Here is a 23,592-nt window from a genome sequence, read left to right as displayed (position 1 = left end):
TTTCTTCTCTAACGATTGGAATTTTGGCTGATCATGCTGATAAAAATAATAAATTGTTTGAAACTCTGGGAAAAATGTGCCAACTAATAACATTTTGAAAATGAGCTCAGTTTTTCCGCTGCAAGACGGCCCAAACAGCCATGAACAACCGGTCATTGGTAGAAATAACTTTATTCATAACTTTGGATTTGGAAGAGCGTATCCAACTGTACAAGAAAGAAGTGAAAACCAAAATGTGGATTCTTCACAGTCAAGACTGAAAAAAACCAACTTGGTGAGAGATACAGTTATAAGAAAAATTATTATAATGATTTGTGTAAAGTATACAACCTCTGATCGAGGCAATCTCGAATTGCAAAACCTCCAAGATTGTCTTTCTTGGTGCTCGGCGTCAAAAACCAAGTCGTTTATGCCTGCACCCGAATCTAATTGATCTTCGGTTTGACTCATTGTGAAATAAAATTGTTCAAAAAAATGAATTGCTTTCCAGGAATTTTTACATAATTATTTAAATATAAAAAATTCATAAGAAACATATCCAGAGTCTTCGTCTCCTTGTTTGTAAGTGATTGTATAGTTTGCATTCATCGAATCTTGTTTATCTCTAAAAACAATTGACTCTACATTGTTCTCTTTAATCAGCTGCTTGATGTCATCGGGAAGAGTCTCATCGTCCAGAGACATCAGAACTGGTACTGCACGCTTGGGCGTACGTAAAGGGGTTAGTTTCAACCTTTTCATTTTCTCTTGTAAAGACATGGTACAATTGAAAGTACTCCAGTAGAGAAAGATACTTCTTGAAAGCTTCTATTTCAACTTCAACGGCCGCAACATCAACGCAATATCCAAATCAAGATCCGGATCCAAATGCAAACAAGTGGCTAAAAAGTATAAAAATCGTTTACCGTATTGTGAATATTCTTTTTCGATTTCCTTGTAAGTTTCGTGAATACTTTTCAAATCAAGCGTTGCTATAGTTGCCATTTGATCTATGCACACATTCTCCCAATAATGATCAATTTTTGCTAACAACTGACCAAAACCACTTAATCACACGTCTAAATATCACATAATAAGCCCCTCCCCTCTTTTAGGGCAATGAGACTACTTTTTACATGTAGCGTTAAATTCAAACGACCAGAAAGAACTAGCAAGAACGGCGGAATAGAACAATCCAAACGGCAATAAACAGCGGCGGAAAGATTTTATCCCGCCTATCCTATTCCCACTTAACCGCCACTACCTATTATCCTGTGGTTAAGAGTCGAATGATAACCCCCCTTTCTTTACGTAGGTATTATATACTACTCTTATGAGCCGATATTTTGAAGATCGGTGCTTACTAGCGTTCTGATGTTGGATTTTTTAACGGTAAAAATCCTTGCATAATTTGGCTGTGATTGCATTGAATTTGGTGACAAATCTACCTCAGTTCAACACTTTCAACGCGTTCACAGCAAAAAAATTATTCAAGAATTTTGCGTCCCAAATTTTAACTTTAAAAGCCAATTACGGCCGGCCTGTCTTGGTTAAGTTTGCGCCCCGGATGTAAGTCACCCATTGTCCCGTATCATCTTGTATTAATAACAGGTAATAACAGTGAAAGTTCGTCTCTAATTTCTTCTGAAACTCCTCTACTTTTAACAAAAAGACTGACAATGAGCCACAAAAATATCGAAATTCTCTGTCGCCGACATGGTTCTGTTGAGCTAACAGTTCACGTCCCGCTAATCCTGCGCACGGATTGAGTCTGAGTTACTCATGGTATGCTGAAGATTTTCAATGGTCAAAAGTTTGAATAGTTTTCACTCATAGCACATTCACCAGAAAAGTAAAATCTATGGCCGTAAGACACTGGCACCAAAATTTTTTATCTACAATTCATCCAAGCATTCGTTAGTTTTTTTTAAACAAAATTTTAGGAAACCTTCATTAGAAAAAAAGGAATCAATCAGCCTAGTTTTTAAAATTTTCCAATTCATCCTGAACAAAGACGTTACGGTACGAGGAGTTATACTTCAAGCATTAGAAGATCTCTAGCTTGGTTATATTTCTTGCAAAGGAAACAAACTGTCTCCTCATTTAATTAGCCGAATCAGACGTCTTATTTTTCGTCTTATAGGAATTGAAGACAAAATCCAGTAGAAAACAAGAGCCATAGAGCACGTAGATTAAAGAAACTTTCCTTCGTTTTTAAATACTTTGATATCTTATCAGCTAAACTGAACAAGTAACAGGGGCCCTACAATATAGATTATAGTTCATTTGACCATCCCATAAAGCTTTCTAATCAAATTCAATTTTAACATTCCTAAATTGTGTATGTTTTTCAAACGTATAGTTTTCTTTATTTTTAAAACAGCTATTTCATCATGGTTGTTTTATCATCGAATTGGTTCGTTTTTTGCCTTTAGAGTAAACTGTTCCTTTGTATATAAATTGTTGCTTCAGTGAAAAAACTCCGTACCTTTTCCGGTTCAACTATTTCCTGTCCCATTACATCTAAGCCAAGTATCATCTGAAAATTGTACAATGTTGAGGCTCAAGCTTTAATATTTCAATGGCTCTTAATTTGGCTTGTTCTGCAGGCTTTGACTTCTAACTTTAGCTCATATGTTTCCATGCTAACATACCACTAAAACCAAATTGTGTGAATTCACTGTTGCCAAATTGATCTTATAAGGAAGTTAATCAACATTGGTGACCCCGAAACAACGAACTGCAACTAAAGCATCTGATATGAAATTTAAAATCTAAAATTTTAAGTGAAGACAGTGAAAAAAAATAACGTAAAGACAAGGAGTACCTTTGTACTCCCTTTTTATTCACATAACTTAATGTTTTCTTTGTTTTAGAACAGGAACTACAACCCACCAACGAATACGCAAGAAAAGAGAGGAAAAAGTTCAAAATTCACAAAAAATGGAAGAGAACAGAAAAAGTGCGAAAACATTATAAAATAGTACAAAATTCAAAAAGAGAAGGAAAATAGTTTAGGAAAATGACAAGAAAAGGATTGTTTGCCAGCAACTGTGTGTTTTGAAGTACAACCTTTCTAACAAAGAACAAAGTAACAGAAGTAAAAAGGGTCTCAATCCGAAGTAACCTATATCTATATAAACCTAATTACCTATATTTAATTATGTAACTAATATCATATTTGTAAACAAAAAATACCTTGTACACCCGTCTTTGTTTTCATTTTATTAAAATCTATCGTGCAAGTAGGCCTAGAAAAAAAAACATCGCAACCTCTTGCAAGAAACCACTGCCTTTTAGAAAAGTCTATGAGCTGTAGATGCGTGTACAACGTTTTTTGCTTGAAAGTGGATGGTGTTCATTCGCATACACATACACAGATACATAAACAAGATAACAACACAACATTAAATTTGTTTTCATTGCAGAGAGACATCGAAGTTTCGGAATTTTCAATCTTTACAAAAGGTAAAGCAAGACAGAACAGAGGAATTATAGTCAAACACTCTCTAGTTCAGAGGCCACTTTAAAGAGTAGACAAAACTTCGTATTTAGGCTGTTGGTTGCAGAAAAGACAAAAACGTCAAGTAGTAACCGTAGAATCAAAAGATGGTTATAAAAATTTCTCAATTTGTATTTCCTTAAAAAAATGACGTTCTCCGACCATCTGCGATGTCCAACAGACTCAACAAAATTTAGGATAAAAGAAACTCAGACCATACCTTCACTAATATCACAACACCAACAGAATCCTACTCGGGTCTGAGAAATTTTTGCTCATTTAACAAAGAAAATTTCAAAATTTCTTGTGAAAAAATTAAATTAACCCTTTATCAGCATATAGGCTGACCATATCAAAAATTCTCATCCATTGCACTACACTGCATGCAGTTCAAAGCATAATATACAAATATGAGACAACGGAATTAGAAAAAGCAGCTTTTCAACCTCAAGTAACACTAAAAACTCTTGCGCGCAACAATACACGGGCTCTCTTTGATAGTGCAGTTTAATCTTGCCGAGAAATTAAAACTGTTCAAAACTGCAAACTATTGAAACAATAAGCAAAAATTATTACCAAACAGGAAAAACAGATAACCTGAACAAAACCATACAGCAATTAGACAGAAAAAAATGGCTCCAAAAACAAATAAAAGGAAAGAGACGTTGGTCCAACAAATCATGAGACGTGAGATTGAGTGTGGCTCAGTCGTCAATTTCCTTGAGGAAGATTATCGGACCGATGATGTTGACGTGCTTTAACTAACGTATGACACCCTGCTGGAATAAAAGGCATGTTTGGACAAGCATTTGGATGTCTCCGAGTTTACCCTCACAACCAACGAAATCCCCACACTTGCAGAACGCTCAGGTTAACGAACAATGACATTGCTCAAAGGAGAGAAAATTCTAAACGGTTTGACTAAATCAAAGATGAACACAGTTGATGTTTTGGGAGACAGCCACATTACAAAAACATCATTCTATGCGCCTTCATAAAATTTTTATCAAGCAGATGCACGAGACACACTAAAGGTAAAGCCCAAAATCACACAGGGATACAATTTACGCAACTGGCGTAAGTGCTATAATAAATCGAGAGAATCATCATCAGATAAATGTTTGGACAATGCAATCTCTATATCATATTAACAAGACTCATGCCCGACATTGATCGATAAAAACAATACCTGTTGTCCTGTCTCAAAAGAAATTGAACTCAAAATTGATAGATGCCAATCATTGATATTTCAAAATGATACCGACAATTTTTCATCTGACAGTCAGCTAAGGAAGTGCAGAGCTTCAGTTGCGTCAAAAACATCTTGCAAGCGTAACATCAGACAAATTTTAGAAAAAACATCAAACAACAGCGCAGGAGTTAGTCACCAATCAGTAGATTGTAACAGGAACAGTTAACAACAAAGCTCTTCTTGTACAATTGTTGAGCAGACCTCCAATAGTTAACCCAAGCAAAGGAAATGAACGACAACTTGATCTTTGCGAACGAACCCAGAATATTCAGCATAACGAGTGCATTGAAACAAATTGGCATAATCAATTTAACTAGCCATTTCAGTTTGTGAATTCCAATAAAAACAATCGAAATCCCCTAACAACATTAATACTATTTCACTCGCAAAAAGTAAAGGTCATCAGCTTCCAGACAGACAACTCAGAAACTCAAGGCAATAGCACAACAAAGTTTCACGGCCTGTCCCTCACAGGACAGCTGCCACGATAGTAACAACGATGAAGGGACAAAACAAAAAACGTCACTCTGGTGTTGAAAATTCTTTCTCTCATTCAAATTTTGTTGGACTAAGGATTCACTTTCTCTCCTTTGGAAGCGTTTCTTTACATTAAACAATTTACACTTGGGTAACAGTTTAAGACAAACTGATATACAAGGAAACCTAGAAAAATACCATATGCCTCGTTTGTCCTCAAATTTATTGTTGTAGTAAAAATCAGGTTTGTGTGAGACTCAATGAGTGAAGCAAGCATACTTTCATTTGCTTTCAGGATAGCTCAAAGATCTTTTTCTCTCATGCAGCACTAAACGTTAGTAAAAGTTCAACAGAAACAGACTGTCCACAGGGGAAATGCTCTTAGTTTATTTTTAATTTCATCTGTGATTGAAGGAACTTTAGAAAAAGCGAAAAAAAATCAGCTTTAAAATTTCACAAAAATTAAATTGCTCGAGCAAGCAAATTTTTTTCTGGTAAAATGTCACTACGTTGAGAAGCAAAATATTTTTTTTACATACAAGCACCTTTAAAATTTTTGCCTAATTTCATTCCACACGAATGGATAGATTATCAATCACAGAAAACCAAGAAAACAACTTTCCTGCTCGAAATTAACTTTGAAAGTTCAAAACATAAAATCTAACCATTGACGCCAAGTTGGAAACTTTCTTTGCATCTTCGACGAGATTCGACAACTTGGCGAGGCTTTCATTTTTCCGTTTGTGACTCTTTGGCTGCGCTTGTATTTCTGCATTGTTTTCTGATACGTCAACAAGAGAGCTACTATAGTTGAGTTACGGAGATTTGACGGCAAATTATGCTGGCTGGGTTCTTCAACAGCTTTCTGCTTGCAAAAGAACAGTTGGCGATCCACTGGGAGTCAAATAACATGGTTTTTGACTGTCATCGAAAAACAAATTAACATGCGTTAAAAGTTCCATGTTAATCTGGTCCAACATGGTATACTTCTTATCCCAGCGCTCATCAATCAGGGATAGAAGCTCAACATCTCCCTTTCGTTCTCAAACAGATACTCAAACAAATCGTTCAGAGGCATTGACACAGAAGCGCTAACAAAACCAATAGGATTAAAGAAAAAAACCTGAACCGTTTAATGCCCAAGAATTGCTTTCAAACGATAGACGGGTAGAAAAAAATGCCCCCGCTTGGGTTCCAACCAGTGACACCCAAGGCAGAACCAGAGGCACTAACCATTGCGCTAGCAGTCACTTATCTCTGCCATGCTGCAACCATTTTTTTTATTAGCAACAAGCTTTACTTCGGTGTCAGAGCAATAGAGATCACTCAAAAATCATGAACGAAAGCGTGAGAAAGTAATTTGAGAAGTCAAAGAATGTTCTAGAAGAAAACCGCAAAATAGTCAAGCAAAAAATTTCCATGAAAAAGACCAAACGTTTACAATAATTGCTAAGAACTTCGTTCAAGAGCACTTAATGACTTCTGTTGCTTATTCAATTAATTGAATACTAAAATAATGCACCAAAAATAAAGATTCTTCCCTTGAACACATCTCAAACCACCTAAATGTTGGAGCGTAATATCTTAAGGTCAGTCGCTTTACTAATTGAGCGCAGTAATTAAATGACTTGTCTCCCTTTTTGAGCACAGCATAAGTGACCTCACCGTTTGATCGTAAATTCTTAAGCTAAGATGTCTCACTAACAGAGCAGTAAATAAATGACTGTCTCCCTTTTCGGGCACAGCAGAAATTACTTCACTGCTTGAGCGTAATTTCCTAATTATATATGCCTCACAAACTGAGCGCATTGGATAAATGACTGCCTCTCTTTTTGAGCACAGCAAAAATTACCTCACTGTTTGAGCGTAATGTTCTAGGAAAAGATACCTGTCTAATAGAGCGTAGTAAATAAATGACTGCCTCCCTTTTTGAGCTTGAGCACCGCAAAAATTACCTCACTGCTTGAGCGTAATTTCCCAATAAAAGATGACTGACTAATTGAGCGACTTAGTTACATGACTTTCTCTCTTTCTAAGAAAAGCGCAGTTCCAGCACAGCAGGAAATTGCGTGTAGGTTGGTGGAGGTAGAAGGAGCTGGATGATCTCTACATTATAATGAGCTCTACTTTATATAGTTACAGCTGAAAATCAACTTCTAATAAAATAGGTGGTAAGGATTACTACCCCAGTATGAACGAGCTGCTGTCGGCGGATCCTGAGCACTTTCGAGGCTTGCAGGGGAAGTTGACCAAGGAGTGGCTTGTTTCTTCTCAAGGATACAGTGGAACACTTGAAACAAGCTGTCATCGAATTCTCTTTTTTCTTCCATCGATTTTAAACTGGATGAGGTCAAGGCCTGTTTGAGATCTTCTTCGCCCAATCAAAACAAATACACTTCGACAAAACAAATACACTTCGTCCTCCAGCTGGAGTGATGTTGTTAAAAAGTCACTGGATGAACACGACTACGATGTTGCTGCATCGCAAACTGTCGTGCTTTACAACGTGAAAGAAGGAAATCTTGACAATGCAACAGAACATGAGACATCTGAAATTTTGAACTCCATACAAATTTCCCCTAATATTGTGGTCAACTCTTCCAGACTTGGTAAAAAGAGACCCGATCCCGGAGCTAAACCGCGGCCGATTGAAATTAAATTGAACTCTGTTTACGACAAACGACTCTTGATGGCAAACGCCTATATGTTGAAAGGCACTGGCGTGTTCGTGAAACCAAAGTTGATTTGGCGTGACCGACAAAAAGAGAAAGCACTCCTTGGACTTAGATATAACCTAATCAACAAAGGCTTGGAACGAAACCTCATGCGTATCCGTAACTTGCAACTCTTCTATGATGGGAAATTACCTAAGGACCAACTTTCTGCCGATGAATTACTTAGTTCTCTCGCTAGCCATATATCTTTCAAGGCTGATTGACTAACTAACTACATGCTCCTGTTTAATATTCGCGGAATGAATACTCAAGACAAACTTGTAGATTTAGTCTACTTGTTGGATTTCTATCAAATTGATATTGCACTTATTACTGTAATATTGTTATCTCCACTATTCGATTACTATTTTTGCTACCGGTTTGCCAGCAGAACTTCGGTCGGTTTCTCAAAACTCACGACGGTTTCCCAACAAAACTTCTGAAGAGTTCACCTTATCTATTTGGTTCACTGTTGTATCCTTTGTTCTGTTCAGTTATTTTATGCCGTACGTTTCCGGCAATATGGAAGGTTGCTCGTATCACTCCGCTCTTCAAAGGTGGTTCTCGCAGCAATATCAAATTTTATCGGCCAATCAGCCTACTTCCAAAAGTATTCCTGCTATTTGAAAGAATTATATTCAATTATCTTTATTCATGCTTGAGTAAGGAGCTTCACCCACGGCAATTTGGCTTCCAGTCGCACAAAGGAGCAGTCCTGCAACTTTTGGATTACCTCGAAAAAGTTTTTAGCTGTAAATCTCAACACAAGTTTGCCATTTATTTTGACTATGAGAAGGCCTTTGATAAGGTCCCACACACTATCTTGGTTGAAAAACTTCGCCGTTTTAAGCTTGATGGAAATTTTTGCACACTTTTGGTACCAAGTATTTTCCTTGATTCCATGGTTTGATTGTTCGCAGATGACCTTAAAATGCTTTTCACCAACCTGAATTTCCATGACGATCTTTGGCGCCTTTATTCTTGGAATATCTGCAATGGAATGATCGCAAATGCATGTAAGACTAAATGTTTGCACTTTAATGGCTCAGCTAAGATTTCTACGACACAACATGAAGTACTGGCAAACGTCTCTTCACACAAGGATCTGGTTGTATACATCAGTAATGATCTGAAATGGGATTTCCACGTTACTTCTAAACTCTGTAAAGCTCGACAATGTTTCTTCAGTCTGAAAGCGAAAGTACCTTTCAATACTCCGTCTCATGTCAAGCTTCACCTTTACCGGAGCCTTGTCCTCTCCGTACTTTTATATGGGTTTCCTGCGTGGTATCCTGATGTATCCATGCTTAGAAAATTAGAGAATTTCCAGCGTTCCTGCTTCTTATGGATATTTGGACGAAAATAATCTTACCTGAAGCAACTTAAAGACAACAATTTTCTGCCACTCTGCTATCAACTCGAATATATTACTTTCTCTTTTCTATCGCAACTGATGTTAGATAAGTACAACTATGCTCACTCACAGCATGTAGAATTTCAGGAGCCTTCCCGGTGTTTGCGCGGATCATCCACAAATGTCCTGCAATTAAAGAACCACCATAAGCACGCTAGCATCTCATTCTTCGGTCGTTCAGTTTTAATTGCCAACTATTTGTTCAGACACAAAATCATTTCTGGCTTTGACAGCTACAACAAGAAAGCTCTGAAGAGCTACCTCATGCGAAAAACATTCGATCCAGAAATTACATGTACATTCTTTATTTGCTGTGTCTGTAATTCATGCAAACTTATCAAGAGTATATGCTAAAATAATAATGGTTCTCGAAAGAGAATAATCTCTCTCTCTCTCTCTCTCTCTCTCTCTCTCTCTCCCCCGAAAATTTTACACCTGGAACTTTTTAATAAAGTTGAACGCTAAGTCGACTGTAGGCAATGTTTTTATTTTTCGCTGTCCAATTATTCGTTATTTTTTTTTAAAAAAAAATGAGTATCTACTCTATCTGATAGAGGACAGTAGGTATGATATCATTAAATTGTTGGAATTTTGACCAATTTGATTCTAATAGTTCTCATTCCAATTTTTGTTTGCGTTTGGTTTCTCACTATTTTTTCCATAGGGTGGATCTCGCACCGTTTTTTGTTTATCTGAATTTAATTGGAATATATTTTCGAAACCAACTCACTCAAATGTCACAGATTGTTTTTCGACACAAATAAGGAACCCCGAGAAACACTACTTTGTCAAAAATGCATAAGATAACGTCTAATGCTGGCTTCTGAAAAGGGGCCATATAGCACGCTGAATGCTCTTTCCCTGCCGAAACATCATTTTGATCATTCCAAACAAGAGTCTCAAATAATTGCACCTGTGGTAAAATTTTCTCAGTAACGCATGCTCTGCACTGTGAAAATGTGGGTACACTCCTATGCGACTCAGCCATAATAGAGAAAGTGTGGCAAAAACTCTGGACGAAGTTTGCCATGCTGTTCAAATCGAGCCTCATTTACAGGTGCCCGAATATGAAACCTTCCCAAGTAATGCTACTGCAAATGATGATGATGCCAGAGTGAAAGGCATGATAACAGGTTCGTGATTTTTTTGGCAAAACCTACTCGCAGAGCCCTACCCGAAAAACAGATCAGATGCATCAAAGTATCACGACTCAATAAAAAAAAATACGGATAGAAGTACATACCTATATCGGGCCAAATTAAGCTTCGCTCTCTTTCGAAGCTATTTTCTCTGCCTGCAAGGATGTAGGTCGACGCAAAAAAACGAACCAACTGCAAAGCCATCCTCCGCCATTGTTCTTGAGGGACGGTTGAGCGTCTTATGTCAAGTCTGTAAACGTACGGGTAACTATATATTGCTTTTTTAATTTTCTCTTGATCTTGTTCCAGCAGACTGTACTACACTACCTGTTTTTATGCTCAATTGTTCTGTTGGTTTTGTTCTGTTTTGTGTGTTCTATTGGCGGGCAGTTTTTGTGAGATTTCAAAATTGTTGAAGTGATGTTTCTCCAAATAACGCCTTTGAGATCATTTTTTTTAAGTAGTCAGGAAGTTGTCTTGATAAAAAAGAATCTTTTCTTTTTGTAACTTGGAACAGGTAAATGAGGGAATAATTGTTGCTGTAAAAACCCGACCACAGGATTGACAATAACACAAAAAGGGAGTTTATGAGAACACAAAAGGGAGAGTAATCCACCAAAAGGACGAAAAAGAGAGCCCCCTTTGAAAATCACAGCACCTTGTATTCGCTTATTCTATTCGCTTACAGAAATATGCTAGGCTCTAGGAGCCGCGTATAAACGTTCAGTTTTTAATGTACTATATAGGTTTCAATCCTCTCATTCTCTACATCAATACTATAACATTATCGACTCCAGATGCACGTTTAGCACCACGACAGCCTCTGAGACAGATAATTGCACTGGCAAGAGTGCGAAAATTACATTAATGCATCTTCCGAATGTACATTAATGCATCCAAATTTTTGTCGTCTTTTTAATAGCCGCCCTCATCTTCTCAGCCGGCTATTATAGCGCTCCTATTTTTTTTTTTACTTCGTCGAATAAAAAAATGTTTCGCTTTACCTCATTTTGCCGCCTTTTCAACATTTTGCGTGAAATCTTTTTGACTTCTCTAGGCTAGTTTCTCTCTTCTCTCATTCTGCTAAAAGTGAATTTGAACATCAGTTGCTCAGCACAGCAATTCAAAATGAACACGGTCAGTATAAAAAATTGAAGTCAGAAGTAGAAACGGGATAAACCCATAAAGCCCAATTTTAGATGCCCGCTATTTGAACGTCGTTCCTATAAGTCTTAGTTACCATCTCTAATGCTTATTGGTATTGATAGTAGCCCCTGTTGCCTCTCTCTAAGAAACAGAAGTAAGTTCAACTACGAAATACCATCAAAATAAATCGGACTTAAAAAATGTTTTTGTACAAAAATCTTTTTTTTTCAATATCTTCTGTTATCTCAATCCCAATCATGCTTATTGGAATCAACGGCGGCTATTTTCCGGCAATCTGCCGGGTATGTTTCTTTTCTTTCCGACATTCTGCCGCTAGTTGCTTTTTATTTTTTAGTGCGTGCTAGAGATGGCCCTGCATTTCCTATGTAATAGAACGCGATCGATACAAAACTATTTATCTTCAATTCCTGAAAATTTTGCTGGTTTTTTAGTTTTTCAGCTGACCTTGTGATATTTGTTTCATTACTTGGCTTCGTTTGAGCCCTACTCGGACAATAGATCAAACACGTTTGCGTCAAAAAATGTTGTGCTAAATCTGGAACCGCAAAATCCGCTTGCTTTGATGTCACGTCGAGTGTTGTCATCAGTGCTAGTAGATTTTTGTAAGAATTTTTGCCTCATATCAACTGAAGTGATGCTCAACTTCGGCGTCATCGCATACCTCATGCTTTTTGCGCCAAAGTGTCTCTAATTTGTTTTTGCCGCATGTGGGTTCAGCCTCCCTTTTCACAGTGGAGGGCATGGATTTGTGTAACTTTTTCCCCACAAAAGGGTGGTTGTTAGGTGTTTTTTGCTTCAATGTATCGAATGAACAAAATCTCGTTGAATTCCAATACTTGTGTAATCAACAACGCACGCTTGTTGTATTCGTTGAGCCACTACCTACTTTTCGCCTGAAAATTGTAGATTTTGTTGTCAAAAAGGATCAACAGGTAAAGACCGACGGGCAAAATGTCGCTGAGCAGTCCTCTTAGAGCCCTATTTGTCTCTAAGTGAGCGATTCATCGAAAATGCTCTAAAGGCATGGTGTACATAATGTACCTATTTTTGTGGTGAAAGGGTCGGTTCTTAGACCTTAAGGCTAAGCTAAAGCTAAATCCCCCCGAGCCGCAAAGCTAGCTACTGACGAAGCCAACCACTAGCCAGGAGTTTGAGTGCAACTCGCCCGACAGCAGTAGGCTACACTCGTTGACAAAAGTAAACGCACAAAAATCAATTTTTCATGATAAAATGCCTGTTTTTAACGACAATTTCAGTGAACATATTATTGGTGGTCTTCTATGATTTTTATATCAATCGACGGATATTCATAAGAAGTTTAGTAGATCTGAACTCTCAAAAAACTTATTGGCCTCTTTACAGGAATTATCCAGACAGAAGGTGGTCAGTTTTCTGTAAACAGCAGTGAGTTGAGTTCCATGTAAAATCTGTTCAGCCTGGCCATGCCTTTTGAATCAAAGCAAAAAAATCAACAATTTTATTGGGAACTCAACTCGCTGCTTCTTACAGAGAACTGGTCAACTATTGTGATTTTTCCTGTAAGCTGTTTTTTTAGATCTGTTAAAATGAATATACAACATCGATTGATATAAAAGATTTGGAAAAATTAAATGGAATTGCAGTTATTGCCAATTAATTAATTGCACTAATTGATTGATGACCCTAATTTAATTGCAATAATTGATTGGAACGACACAATGAATTGCTCAATAATTGGAAAAAAAATAAAATCCACATTCTCCCCCTCTGGAAACCTGAAACTCCCAGATTATGATTTTCTGTCACAAATTGTGTGTAAGTTGACATCTAATGTTAAAGCCCTGTTCCTCTTATAAAGTTTCCAATTAAAATATTGAATGCTTCATAATGTAATCATTTGCGTTACTTTCTGGGTAAATCAAAGCGCAATGGTGTTAAAAACTGCGGAAAAATTATTGATAGATGGTCAAAAATATTTGATCAATAAAATAATTGATTTTTTGTTTTGCCAAATAAATTAATTCGTTGTTCCTCCTTTTGTCTGGCCATTTAATTGCAATTAATTTTTCCAAATCCCTGTATATAACCAATTGATACCACGGAGTCAAAGAGCATTAAGACTATACTTTAACAAGGAAGAGAGAAAAGCGAGATTGGCGCGTTCCAGTTAATGAGCATTTGACTACTATGAGATGACATGTATCTGCAGGTTTGAATATATGGTATCTCGGCACAACATACAAGGCTTGTTTCTAAGATCTTCATGCTAGAAGTCTCCACTACAAGACCAATATTTCATTCAAATTTCGAAAAGGAACTATTTAATAATTCAAGTTATAAGAAAAATTGTAAGTGGGAAAAATAGTTTGAGGCGCTTGCTTCTCTTATTTCAGATACAAAACATGGAATCCGATGACGACATAGTTGAGGTTTCTTCAACTAAAAGTGTTGCTACATCTAAAGTCCCGGTAATAAGCAGTCAGCAACCGAGTGTTCACGTTATTCGAACCTATCCCGTATCTATGAGCAGTTCTGTTGCTGCTCAGGTGCCGCTTGTTTCTCGTGTTGCCTCGTCGACATCTACTCCAGTTCGCGTTTTACCGTCGGGGACGGGTGTTATACGACCATCTAACAGAATTCCATCCGTAGTATCCAATACTTCTGCTGGGCAGACAGAATCCAACGATCGAAACAAAAGTCCAGTATCTATTAAATTTCCGAGTATTCCTAGAACACCTTCCAGCGTACCTACATCGACCAGTTCCTCTATTCCGGAGCCAAATTCAGATGTTGCATCTGGTATTTCTAAATCCGGTTCTAGTTCTGTAAAACCTCAAAGTGGCTCGCAAGTTTACCAAGGGGTGTTTGGAAAAGAAATCCGATGTTTAATGTACGGCCTAGGTGACAGCAAGACGCCGTACATTGAGAGTGTAGAACTAGTTGAACAATTGGTGATGAAATTTGTTGTAAATTTGCTCAACAAAGCACAGGACGTGAGTTCGAGACCGGGTGGGAAAGTTGCAATTGAGGATATTGTATTTGTGTTGAGAAAAGACAGAGCTAAGTTTGCGAGAGTGAAGGAGTTACTGACTGTAAATGACGAGTTGAAGAAAGCAAAGAAAGCTATTGCGGATTTGGATTCGGTACCTGCAACTTAACAACAAATATTAATATTATCTATACTTAACATTAATTACTTTTAGTTTGAAGTTACTGGTTGATGTCGTCGCAATTACTGGAAGTGTTACCATTCTTTCAATTTACCGTTTTATGGAAGAATTTGAAAAATTTACTATTTTTTATTACCAGCTGTGCGAACATCTCGTGTGTTTGTGTAATGGATAGAAAACTTTTTTGTTGCTGCGAGCCGACATTTTGGGACGAGTTGTTGCTCATACAACGTGACCTGCTTTCAAGTGATCATTATTTTTTGAACAAAAAGCTTATGTGAAAAGCGTGGTGAAAAGCTTATTTAAATGTTTTGTTTAGTCTATTTGCAGTAGAAGTTGATTTAACTGACAGATCAAATTCTGACAATATTCTGTTCTCTAAAAATCATTGCCATAATTGTCTAATGTAAAGCCAATATAATCTATTATTCTGATTTAAATTTTCAGCTCAGGTAATATAACTATTCGTTAATTTATTCATTTTTTGAGCTAGTATACAAAAGACGCGCTCGTGTTTGCGTGCATAGACGAAACGTATTAAATATGACTTATTATCGTAATGATTGCGTTACCACTTTCTTGTTACTTGCTGTTCTTGTTTGCCTCGCATCGGTCGTAGAATCACAGCCCAGAATCAATGCATTGAGGTTTTACGACCCCCCGGCGGCAGATCCGGATGGTTTTACTATGGGCCTGGTTCAGGCCACTTTCATGGATGGAGGGAATTTGTCAAATTGGTGGCCGATTTGTGAATTATCATATGACGTTAGTACTCCTAAGTTAATCTTTCCTGGATAGTTATTTTTGCCTGCTATCGTTTTGAAACTTTGAATTTCAAGCTCCGTTTTTGTGAGATATATATATCTCAATAGTTGACGCAGTTTTATCGCATCCAATTCTAAATGAATGCTAAGAGATAGGCAGTGTATTAGAAAGATTTTTCTGTTGTGCTATCAATTTACTCAAATTTGAACTGAGGTAACAGGGAAATTATTAAAAGACTTTGCTTCTCTGCAATTTTTGCTATTCGTTTTTTAATCTAAATTGAAGAACGGAATGTTTAATTTTGGTCAGCAGCAAACTGATTTATCTGCGCTTATTGTTCTATCATTATAGTTTTACATATTTCTTAAGTGTCACATATTTATTATTGTCCTAAGTTTCAGCAGTTTACAAGTGAACAATAAGCAAGGCAATTCATAGTAACCAGAACTTTAAACATAAAGTCCATTTTCATTAATTTTTAAACGAACATTTTGCAAGGTACAAGATAAGTACAATCATTTTAAATTGATCACGTCTGAAATATATGGATTCGTTTTACTACCTGGACGTCTTTGTTAGTAGACCACTGAGTTGGGATAAGCACGTTGATCTCAGTACTGTGAAAGCTGCAATATTTTGGACTGTAGCTAGGAAATAGATCTCTGGGGTTTAATATTTCATGAGTTTTGCGAAAATTAGAATTTTTCAACAATGCAGTCTCAATTGCAGTATAAATTTTTTACGATAAAATCTTTTGTTGGAAATTTTGAACCGCACACCATTTAATGCGGTTGAATGAAAGACATTCGGCGAACGGGCAAATACTTCATTTTAAAAAAATTAAGGGTAAGTAAGTCCTAACTCCAATGCAACTAGAAATTTCAACAATTGCAAACAGAAATGTTTAAAATTAAAAAAAAATGATCTGATTTTAATTACCTAAAACAACGCCACTATGAATTTCGTGAAAGTGTTTTTTTTTGGAATCAAACAAAACAATGCTGTGTTTCTTAACTTCATCTTTCTTTCATCATTGTCAAAAATAACCTTCAAACTGTTCTGTTCTATTATGCTTGAAGTTTTACTAATTGAAGAATAAAAGAGATGATGGTTCTCATGAAAATCGTTGCATAAATATTTTGCAGAATTTAGAAAATTGAAATGGCCGAAAATTGAAAGACAGGCCGATGTTTAAGAAAACGATTGGAGTGAATCGAAATATTTTAGCCAATCTTGTTTGGTGTTCTTAAATTCAATAAGAGAACTCCTTTTTAAACCATACTTACCTTTGAGTATTTTGGAAGGTCCGAAGATTAACTAGAAAGAAGGAAAATTTATCGTTTAAAGTTGCTTCAAAAACTAAAATTTTTTTATATTCTAATATTTTCTGATTTCCTAATTTAGTTGACCACTTGCTTTGATGGGAAAGGATGAATAAAGGTTCATATTTTTGCTCAAGGTACAGTCCAAAATTTGATGCTAATTTCGTATTATAATGGTAATTTATTTCTACAATTTGCTTTCCGTACTTTTGATTGCCAAATTGGTTTGATATACGTAAAACATCGTTTGAGTGAAATAATAAAAAAGGAGTCTGCAAAATCAGAAACAGGTGCATGTGTTTGTAAAAGTGAAAAATTTGTAAACATTTTTATTCTTGCAGCCTGGGTTCTTTTTTGATGATTTGCGCTTTTGTTCATTCTGCGCGTTTTTGGGCCCGAAAAGAGAATTTAGTCTGAATCCAAAACGAAAAAAATTTGTGAAACTATCTTCATTTTGTATCTCTGAGAATTCAATTGAATAATTCTTTTCAAAAGCACACTAAGCGAAATTTTACTCTTAAACGTCAGATGTTAACTAAGACCGAATTGTTGAAGTTTTTAAATGCTTTACAGAAAATTGAAAATAAGAGTATTTGATAAAGTTTTTCTGAAAGCGTGAGTTAGTTTGAGTAATTTCCTTAGTTTAAGTGAAATAGGAGGTGAAATATTGGAATATGACTGGTGGTATAGGGCAATATCAAGAAAAGAGAGTAAGAAAATAAACAAATGTCCCTTTTGCTTCAAAAGATCTGCATTTTTTTCGTCCTTAGTTTTCTTTTGATGAGTCCAAAATACTCCATAAGAAAATGGTTCCAGTTGATTTACGATATTTCAAAGAAATCAATTCTCTGATGGTCAAGAATGTTTTGGGCAAAGCTAGAGATGTATTTTGGAATTTTATGTGATAAGCGCTTGAGCCGTCTTATCGGTTTCCAGGCTGTTTCTATCGTTTGCTTTTGTATAAAATTAAATATGGAAAACGTTGTTTTTCCTACCGGAGACGGGCGATAGAGCGTGCAAGACGGTTGCAAGTATACTTGAGAATTGATTAGTTATACGAATCCTGTTAATTGAAAGTAATTGTTGGTTTGTTAGGTATCTAATGCGTAGCGATTACCCATAACAAATGTTTAATATTTTGAATTTTTGTAGGGATGAGAACAGACGGTCAGCTAGTTTATCCTGCTTAATTTTCAAATTTAATGTAGTATAATTTATTGCTTATTTTTCGAGTCATTTTTTAGGAGTTTTTGAGCCCAAAATGTTGCATTTTGTAGGTTTGTAAATGTTGACAAAGTTCTTTCGCAAGACGTAATTACTTTTCATTACAATTTTGAACTCCAAACTAAAGCACGCTAATTTTACATTTTTTCAAGTTTTTGAAAATTTTTGTCATTTTTTTCAGTTCTAGGTTCCAGAGGTAATGGAATGGTTTTAAACATTTTAACATCACGAATTTTAGCTGTTTTTTGATAAAACTTGCGTTTTAATTTTTTTACATTGTCATCATTTAAGTTTTTCCAGCCGCAGGGTCCAAGAAACCTCCTCTGTGGTTTTTTAAAAGGTTACTAAAAATTTTTGTTTGCCACGGATTGGTGTTTAACATGTCCCCAGGGGCCAGGGAACGTCCTAAGGTTTGATAGTAGGTTACTGCAATGTTTGTAGGGTCATTGGAATGGTGTTCTACATTTTATAAGTGTGCATTTTTGTGACAAATTTTGAAATTTTTTTCAAATGCCCTGAAAATATCATTTACCGACTTTATCGATATTTGTGGGCCAGTAAATTTTTTTTCCTGGCTTGAGCCTGGGTTACTGGATAAATTATCGAGACAATGAATGAGTCTTCCTGTTGGATTAATGGACAGATTCGAAAACCAGGCAAAAGAATTAATTTTAAAAACAATATTTTTAAGAGTATTTATAAGTGGATAATTTTGACTTTTAAGGTAAAAGCTTCAAGAGTTATATCAATGATCATATTTTTGTTTAGTTTGGTTGTCTTGGTTTCTCCAATTTTGGGACTGTTTGCCTTTTTGGCTCCCAGTGTTAATTGATACGCTTGTCAGATGCAGTAATTCTAACTTTCTCATTATTGAATTCAATTTTTTGGATTTTTTTTCAGGACTTGTGCTGTTTTTTTTAATTTGTTGTCTCCATCGATGATTCTCGCGAGCATTGACTTTTTTTTCAATTTCAGCGACTTCTACTGCTTTGCAATTAAAATTTGTGTACGTGACAACATTTGTTCTGCTTTTTCTACTTTAAATTTTATGAACATTTACTAGTTAAAGATCAATATTGTGCATCTAAGTGCCGAACGTATATGCCCTTCTTCTTGAGTATTGGATTCTTGAGTTTTTGATTTCTAATATTAATTTTGAAAAAGCTCTATTGGCGCGTTTTTTTTATAGAGCGTATGTTTCTCATAAAAATGACAGTCCGAATCTAACCCAAAAAGTCCAGTGGTCAATTAAAGGATCGGTGGTCAATCTCTATCTTATTTCTTTAGTTGTGTCAATTTCATGGAAGGCTACAAGCGTCTTTCGCGGCTATTTTTCCTGCTATCTGCCGGCTAAATTTTTTGAAATTTACGGTATGATTACGATTTAATTGTACTGTGAAACTCTCGCCTCAACTGAACAGAAATCATATGCTGCTATAATGTTTTGCAATGTGTTTCGCTAATAGTGTTTTTATTCACAATAGTGTTTTTATTCTAAAGGTCATGTATCTTGAAAGCCCCCACCCATTACAAATTTCGTGGAATTTGTCGCGTGTTAGCCTCTCGCCAGACCTGTCGAAGCATCTTTACAGTCTTGAAAAAGGGTTCAAGAAATCATTATTATTTCTGTTGGTAGCGTCTGATGGGTTCGAATGATGAAAAAGTGAGTCTAACCATTTATTAAGGTTGCAGAGAAGGCGTGTGATATGCTGCTTCCGGCTACCTACGACTTCTTTGTCGCTGGCTCCACCATCAGTGCCAGAGATATCCAAGGAGTCGCATTTTGCATGGAGATCACGTGCCAAGATAGTGACACTACGCTGAGCGAGTGTGAGATTGCGCTGACTGACAAGCAGATAATGACAAGTTACCTTGTCTGCTTAGGTATGTTCAATTATTTTTGCATTTTTATTGTGTAAACTAGATGATCGCATCATAAATTTCTGAAGCTAAATTTCTGAAATAGAATCTGAAATGCAATCCGCTGACAGGTAGAACGCCTGTAGTTTTCCCGGGTAACGGAAAAATGGTCTCAAAAACCATTTGAAAATCTGAATTTTTTTGTAGATTTGATTTTTAGACGTAGAGAGCTTAAAATTTTACCAAACATTTTTGTCCCCTGAACAAATATTGGCATTTTGTATTCAAATTCAGAATTGAACTATTGATTAGAACTGTTTAATGAAGAAAATCATAGATATTTCTCAACTTGTTTGAGCGAGGTGACTTCAAAGACCGACAGAATATATTCATAAAATTTAGCGCCCGAGCCTCAACCTAAGCGAAAATAGTATCAGAAAGTAAGTACTTTTCAGTGTTCAGAGTTCAGGTGGTTAAAAATTGGTAAACTTTGATTAAAAAGTTGAGGCTCAAACTCACTCGACTTGTGTTTTCTGTTACTCTGTGATTATTTTTAATTTGGGTAAAAGCGTCTTCCATTTGTGTTTGGTAGCGTAAAAATAGAAAAATCGTTAAATGTACCAGATTGCTTTGTTCGGCTTCGTATAAGGTTTTTGTATTGATTGCGAAAGTTGATCTCAAGATTTGTATTTTATTAGATGTAATATAATTTTAAGATATGGGCTGAAAAGTGAACCTTGTCAGTGTTTAGGGTTGATAACATTCGGTTTATATTACTTGATCAGTGTATTCTCAAAATATTAGTTCTTTTGTTTTGCTCGGTTTGTTCTCCGGTCACATATTTCCGTATTGAAGGCAAATCTCAATGGGTCTCTAGTGAAGCGTACCTGTACCTATTCAATGGTTTTGGATATCTAATGTTTCGAGCAATTTGGCACTATTTGTTTAATTGCTCTCAAACGAAGTTTGTAGCAATTATATTAGTCCTGTCGGTCTTTTTTTTATGCGATTTTTCGCTTGACCAATTTTTCGTCTGACGCTTTTGACTTTTCGTCCTCAAAAACGGGATAAACAGGTAGCGCCCAGCGGGCATTATGTGCTCTTAGAGCCTTTCAGGTCTGTTTCAGCTCAAACTGTCTTGGAGACTTATACTTATACTTATGGTGTGAGGGGCGGTTCTTAGAGGTTGACACCCCCCTCCCCTTTGTTGACCCCCCACCCCCACTATTGGCTCCCCCCACCGCGCTTTTGCCCCCCCCCCCCACCCAGTGCTGCCCCCGGTGCACCCCCCCCCCCCCCCCCCCCCCCGTGGCTAGCTACTGACCAAGCCAACCGCTCGCCGGTCGTTTGAGAGCAATTCGCCCGACGTTAGTCGGTTATGTTTTTTGTACTTTGTTCTCCTGCTATGCCTCAATAATGTTATATCTACAAGTCCCTATATTGACGCATAAATGCGTTTTTGGTCTTGTTTCTGTTTGATCAATCTGAGCATTTTTGACAATATTAGTTTTCAAAACGTACAAGTGATTATTTGAGATTCGCCTATGTTTGTTCTTTTTGTTTTTTTTTCATAATGTCTCATCAACTTTTTAAATCGGCTAAAATCATTGTTTCGGGTATTAAAAGCAGTATTGTGAACCGATATCCAAAATTTAATGGCGTCATTAATTTTTCACAAAATATTGTGTTTAGGATCTTTTTTGTTCATCTTTGTGTTTGGTATACGATTTATTGACCATCATATACTGTTTTGAGTGTGGTTGATAGTGTGGCTGTTTGTTTTTCCATTTTTTTTGGGTTGTGTCATGACTTGATCTGCTATATTTGTTTTAATTCGCCTTCTTCGAGGTTCGTACATCCATCTGATAACGTGCCAAGAAGTCAGAATAACTTTTTTGGTGTTTTTAGCCCTCAACGGCTGAAGTCTGCCCTGATTTTTAGTGCCTACAAAATTAGGTGTATCCTTGATAAAATGGTTTGATAATGATAAATTGCATTAGTGTTGATTTCATCTTTTGAACCAAACGTTCTGGTCAGTTCCATTTGTTTATTCTAGTGAAATGAAAAAAAAACTAGGGATCTGTTCTTGTTTTGGAACCCGTGCTATTTTTTTGCATAGTAATTGGGGCATAAATAATTTTTGGGGGAGGGGACAGAATACGTTAAAAAATTAGTTCACCGATCTTTGGGATAAAGGTCTGTCATCTTTTAAGAATCCGTCAAGTTTTAAGTTACGAAGCATGAACTCCTCTTATTTTGAAAGCTTCCATCTCTGGTTCATTTAGTTCACAAGTATGCTATGCCAAAAATCAGGATGAGTGGGATCGAAACATTGTGCTAACGTACATTGCCGGGCCTCCTTGTTAGGCTTACTCGTTGAGTTCAACAAAGATCTTTATTTCTTCCAATTGAATTCTGACAAAATAACAAAAAACTTTCAACAGAATAAAGTTAGATCCATATCAACCAGCCTAACGGTTCAATATGTTGTATATTGTCAAATAGGAATGCGGGCCTCCAGATGAAGTTTAGTTCTTAAGAAAATGGTATTTTAAAGTCTAGTAATGTATCCGATGCAATTGGAAATGGCCTAAAAGGCTAGTTTGAAAACCGTTGCGTAATCCGGTGAGAAAATCCGGAGAAAACATCGGAAAGAAAATAGAATGTGTCCAGAATTTTGTCAAATAGCCGAATTATTCATAATTTGAGTGTTTCAGACAAGCCCTTGAATCGAGATTGTTGGATCACAGATTCTAATATGCCCATGTACTGCATTGAGCCGAAGAGATACGACAGAATTGGAAATATCATGACATACTTGGGATTCACCCTTGCAGTAAGATGCTTCTGTGGGCTTTTTTTCCTCATTTGCCTACAGTGCAATTTCACGACATTTTCCCCGATGTCATAATATCCTATTAGCCCTTGGATCTTTACGTTCAACAGTCCGATTTCAAATTGATAGTTCGTATTTTTAACAATAAGGTAAAATATTGGGTAAATTTTGTGCACTTTGGTTCATTGGGAATCCTGCCCTGGCCGCAATATCGTTTTGCTATAATTACCGGATTAATTGAATCTCATCTTCAGTTGTAATTAGGTACCACGGGCCGTTGAGGCATGGCAGTGGCATTTTTAAATGAAAATTGTTTTATCCTAACTTGGTTGCATAGTAACTTCCTGTTCGCCTTTTTTTGCGTCATAAATCCTGTTTCGTTACAGATTGGGTCAATTTTCCTGGTGATGTTCGGATTCCTGGTCGGAGATGCTCACAGAATCATCCAGCTGAACAAAGTTGATTCCTCAGGAGGAAGAAACAGTCAGTCCCTCATAGGCATGAACAGACACCAAAGCAACAAGTGATCAATATGAACAATTATGTAGTCATCATAGTCCAAAATATCTGGCAAAATGAATAGCATAAATTTGATTGATCTTTAATGTATGCCAAATATACTCTCTCAGAGATCTTATTCGTATTTCGTGATGCATTATCTCCTGTACCTAAATAACTTTTCATTTTTGAGATTTACTGCAGGTGGGATTTTTTGAGGCTCATTTTCTTAAATTTGCACATTATGTTGAGTTAGAAAATACGGGCTGCAAACTTTTAAGGTTTTCGTTAGTT

The 23,592-nt window shown here is 36.4% G+C and overlaps 2 protein-coding genes across 2 annotated transcripts; both read left to right on the top strand.

Annotated features, from left to right (window-relative positions):
* Nucleotides 1-10,534: 10,534 nt before the first annotated feature.
* On the top strand, nucleotides 10,535-14,784 carry LOC142348461 (uncharacterized). The gene is made up of 2 exons (XM_075399833.1): nucleotides 10,535-10,735; nucleotides 14,017-14,784. The coding sequence occupies exon 2, from the start codon at nucleotides 14,026-14,028 to the stop codon at nucleotides 14,779-14,781; it is 756 nt and encodes a 251-aa protein (XP_075255948.1). The 5' UTR covers nucleotides 10,535-10,735; nucleotides 14,017-14,025; the 3' UTR covers nucleotides 14,782-14,784.
* A 541-nt stretch (nucleotides 14,785-15,325) lies between these two features.
* On the top strand, nucleotides 15,326-23,550 carry LOC142348462 (uncharacterized). Its single transcript, XM_075399834.1, has 4 exons — nucleotides 15,326-15,558; nucleotides 19,790-19,988; nucleotides 22,682-22,800; nucleotides 23,187-23,550. The coding sequence occupies exons 1-4, from the start codon at nucleotides 15,337-15,339 to the stop codon at nucleotides 23,325-23,327; spliced, it is 681 nt and encodes a 226-aa protein (XP_075255949.1). The 5' UTR covers nucleotides 15,326-15,336; the 3' UTR covers nucleotides 23,328-23,550.
* The last annotated feature ends 42 nt before the right edge of the window (nucleotides 23,551-23,592 follow it).

Source organism: Convolutriloba macropyga, chromosome 10, assembly GCF_964194025.1.
Source record: "Convolutriloba macropyga chromosome 10, txConMacr16.3, whole genome shotgun sequence".
NCBI classification, from domain to species: Eukaryota; Metazoa; Xenacoelomorpha; order Acoela; family Convolutidae; genus Convolutriloba; species Convolutriloba macropyga.
Note: the sequence above shows the minus strand (reverse complement) of the source record. Positions and strands in the feature narration are given on the sequence as shown.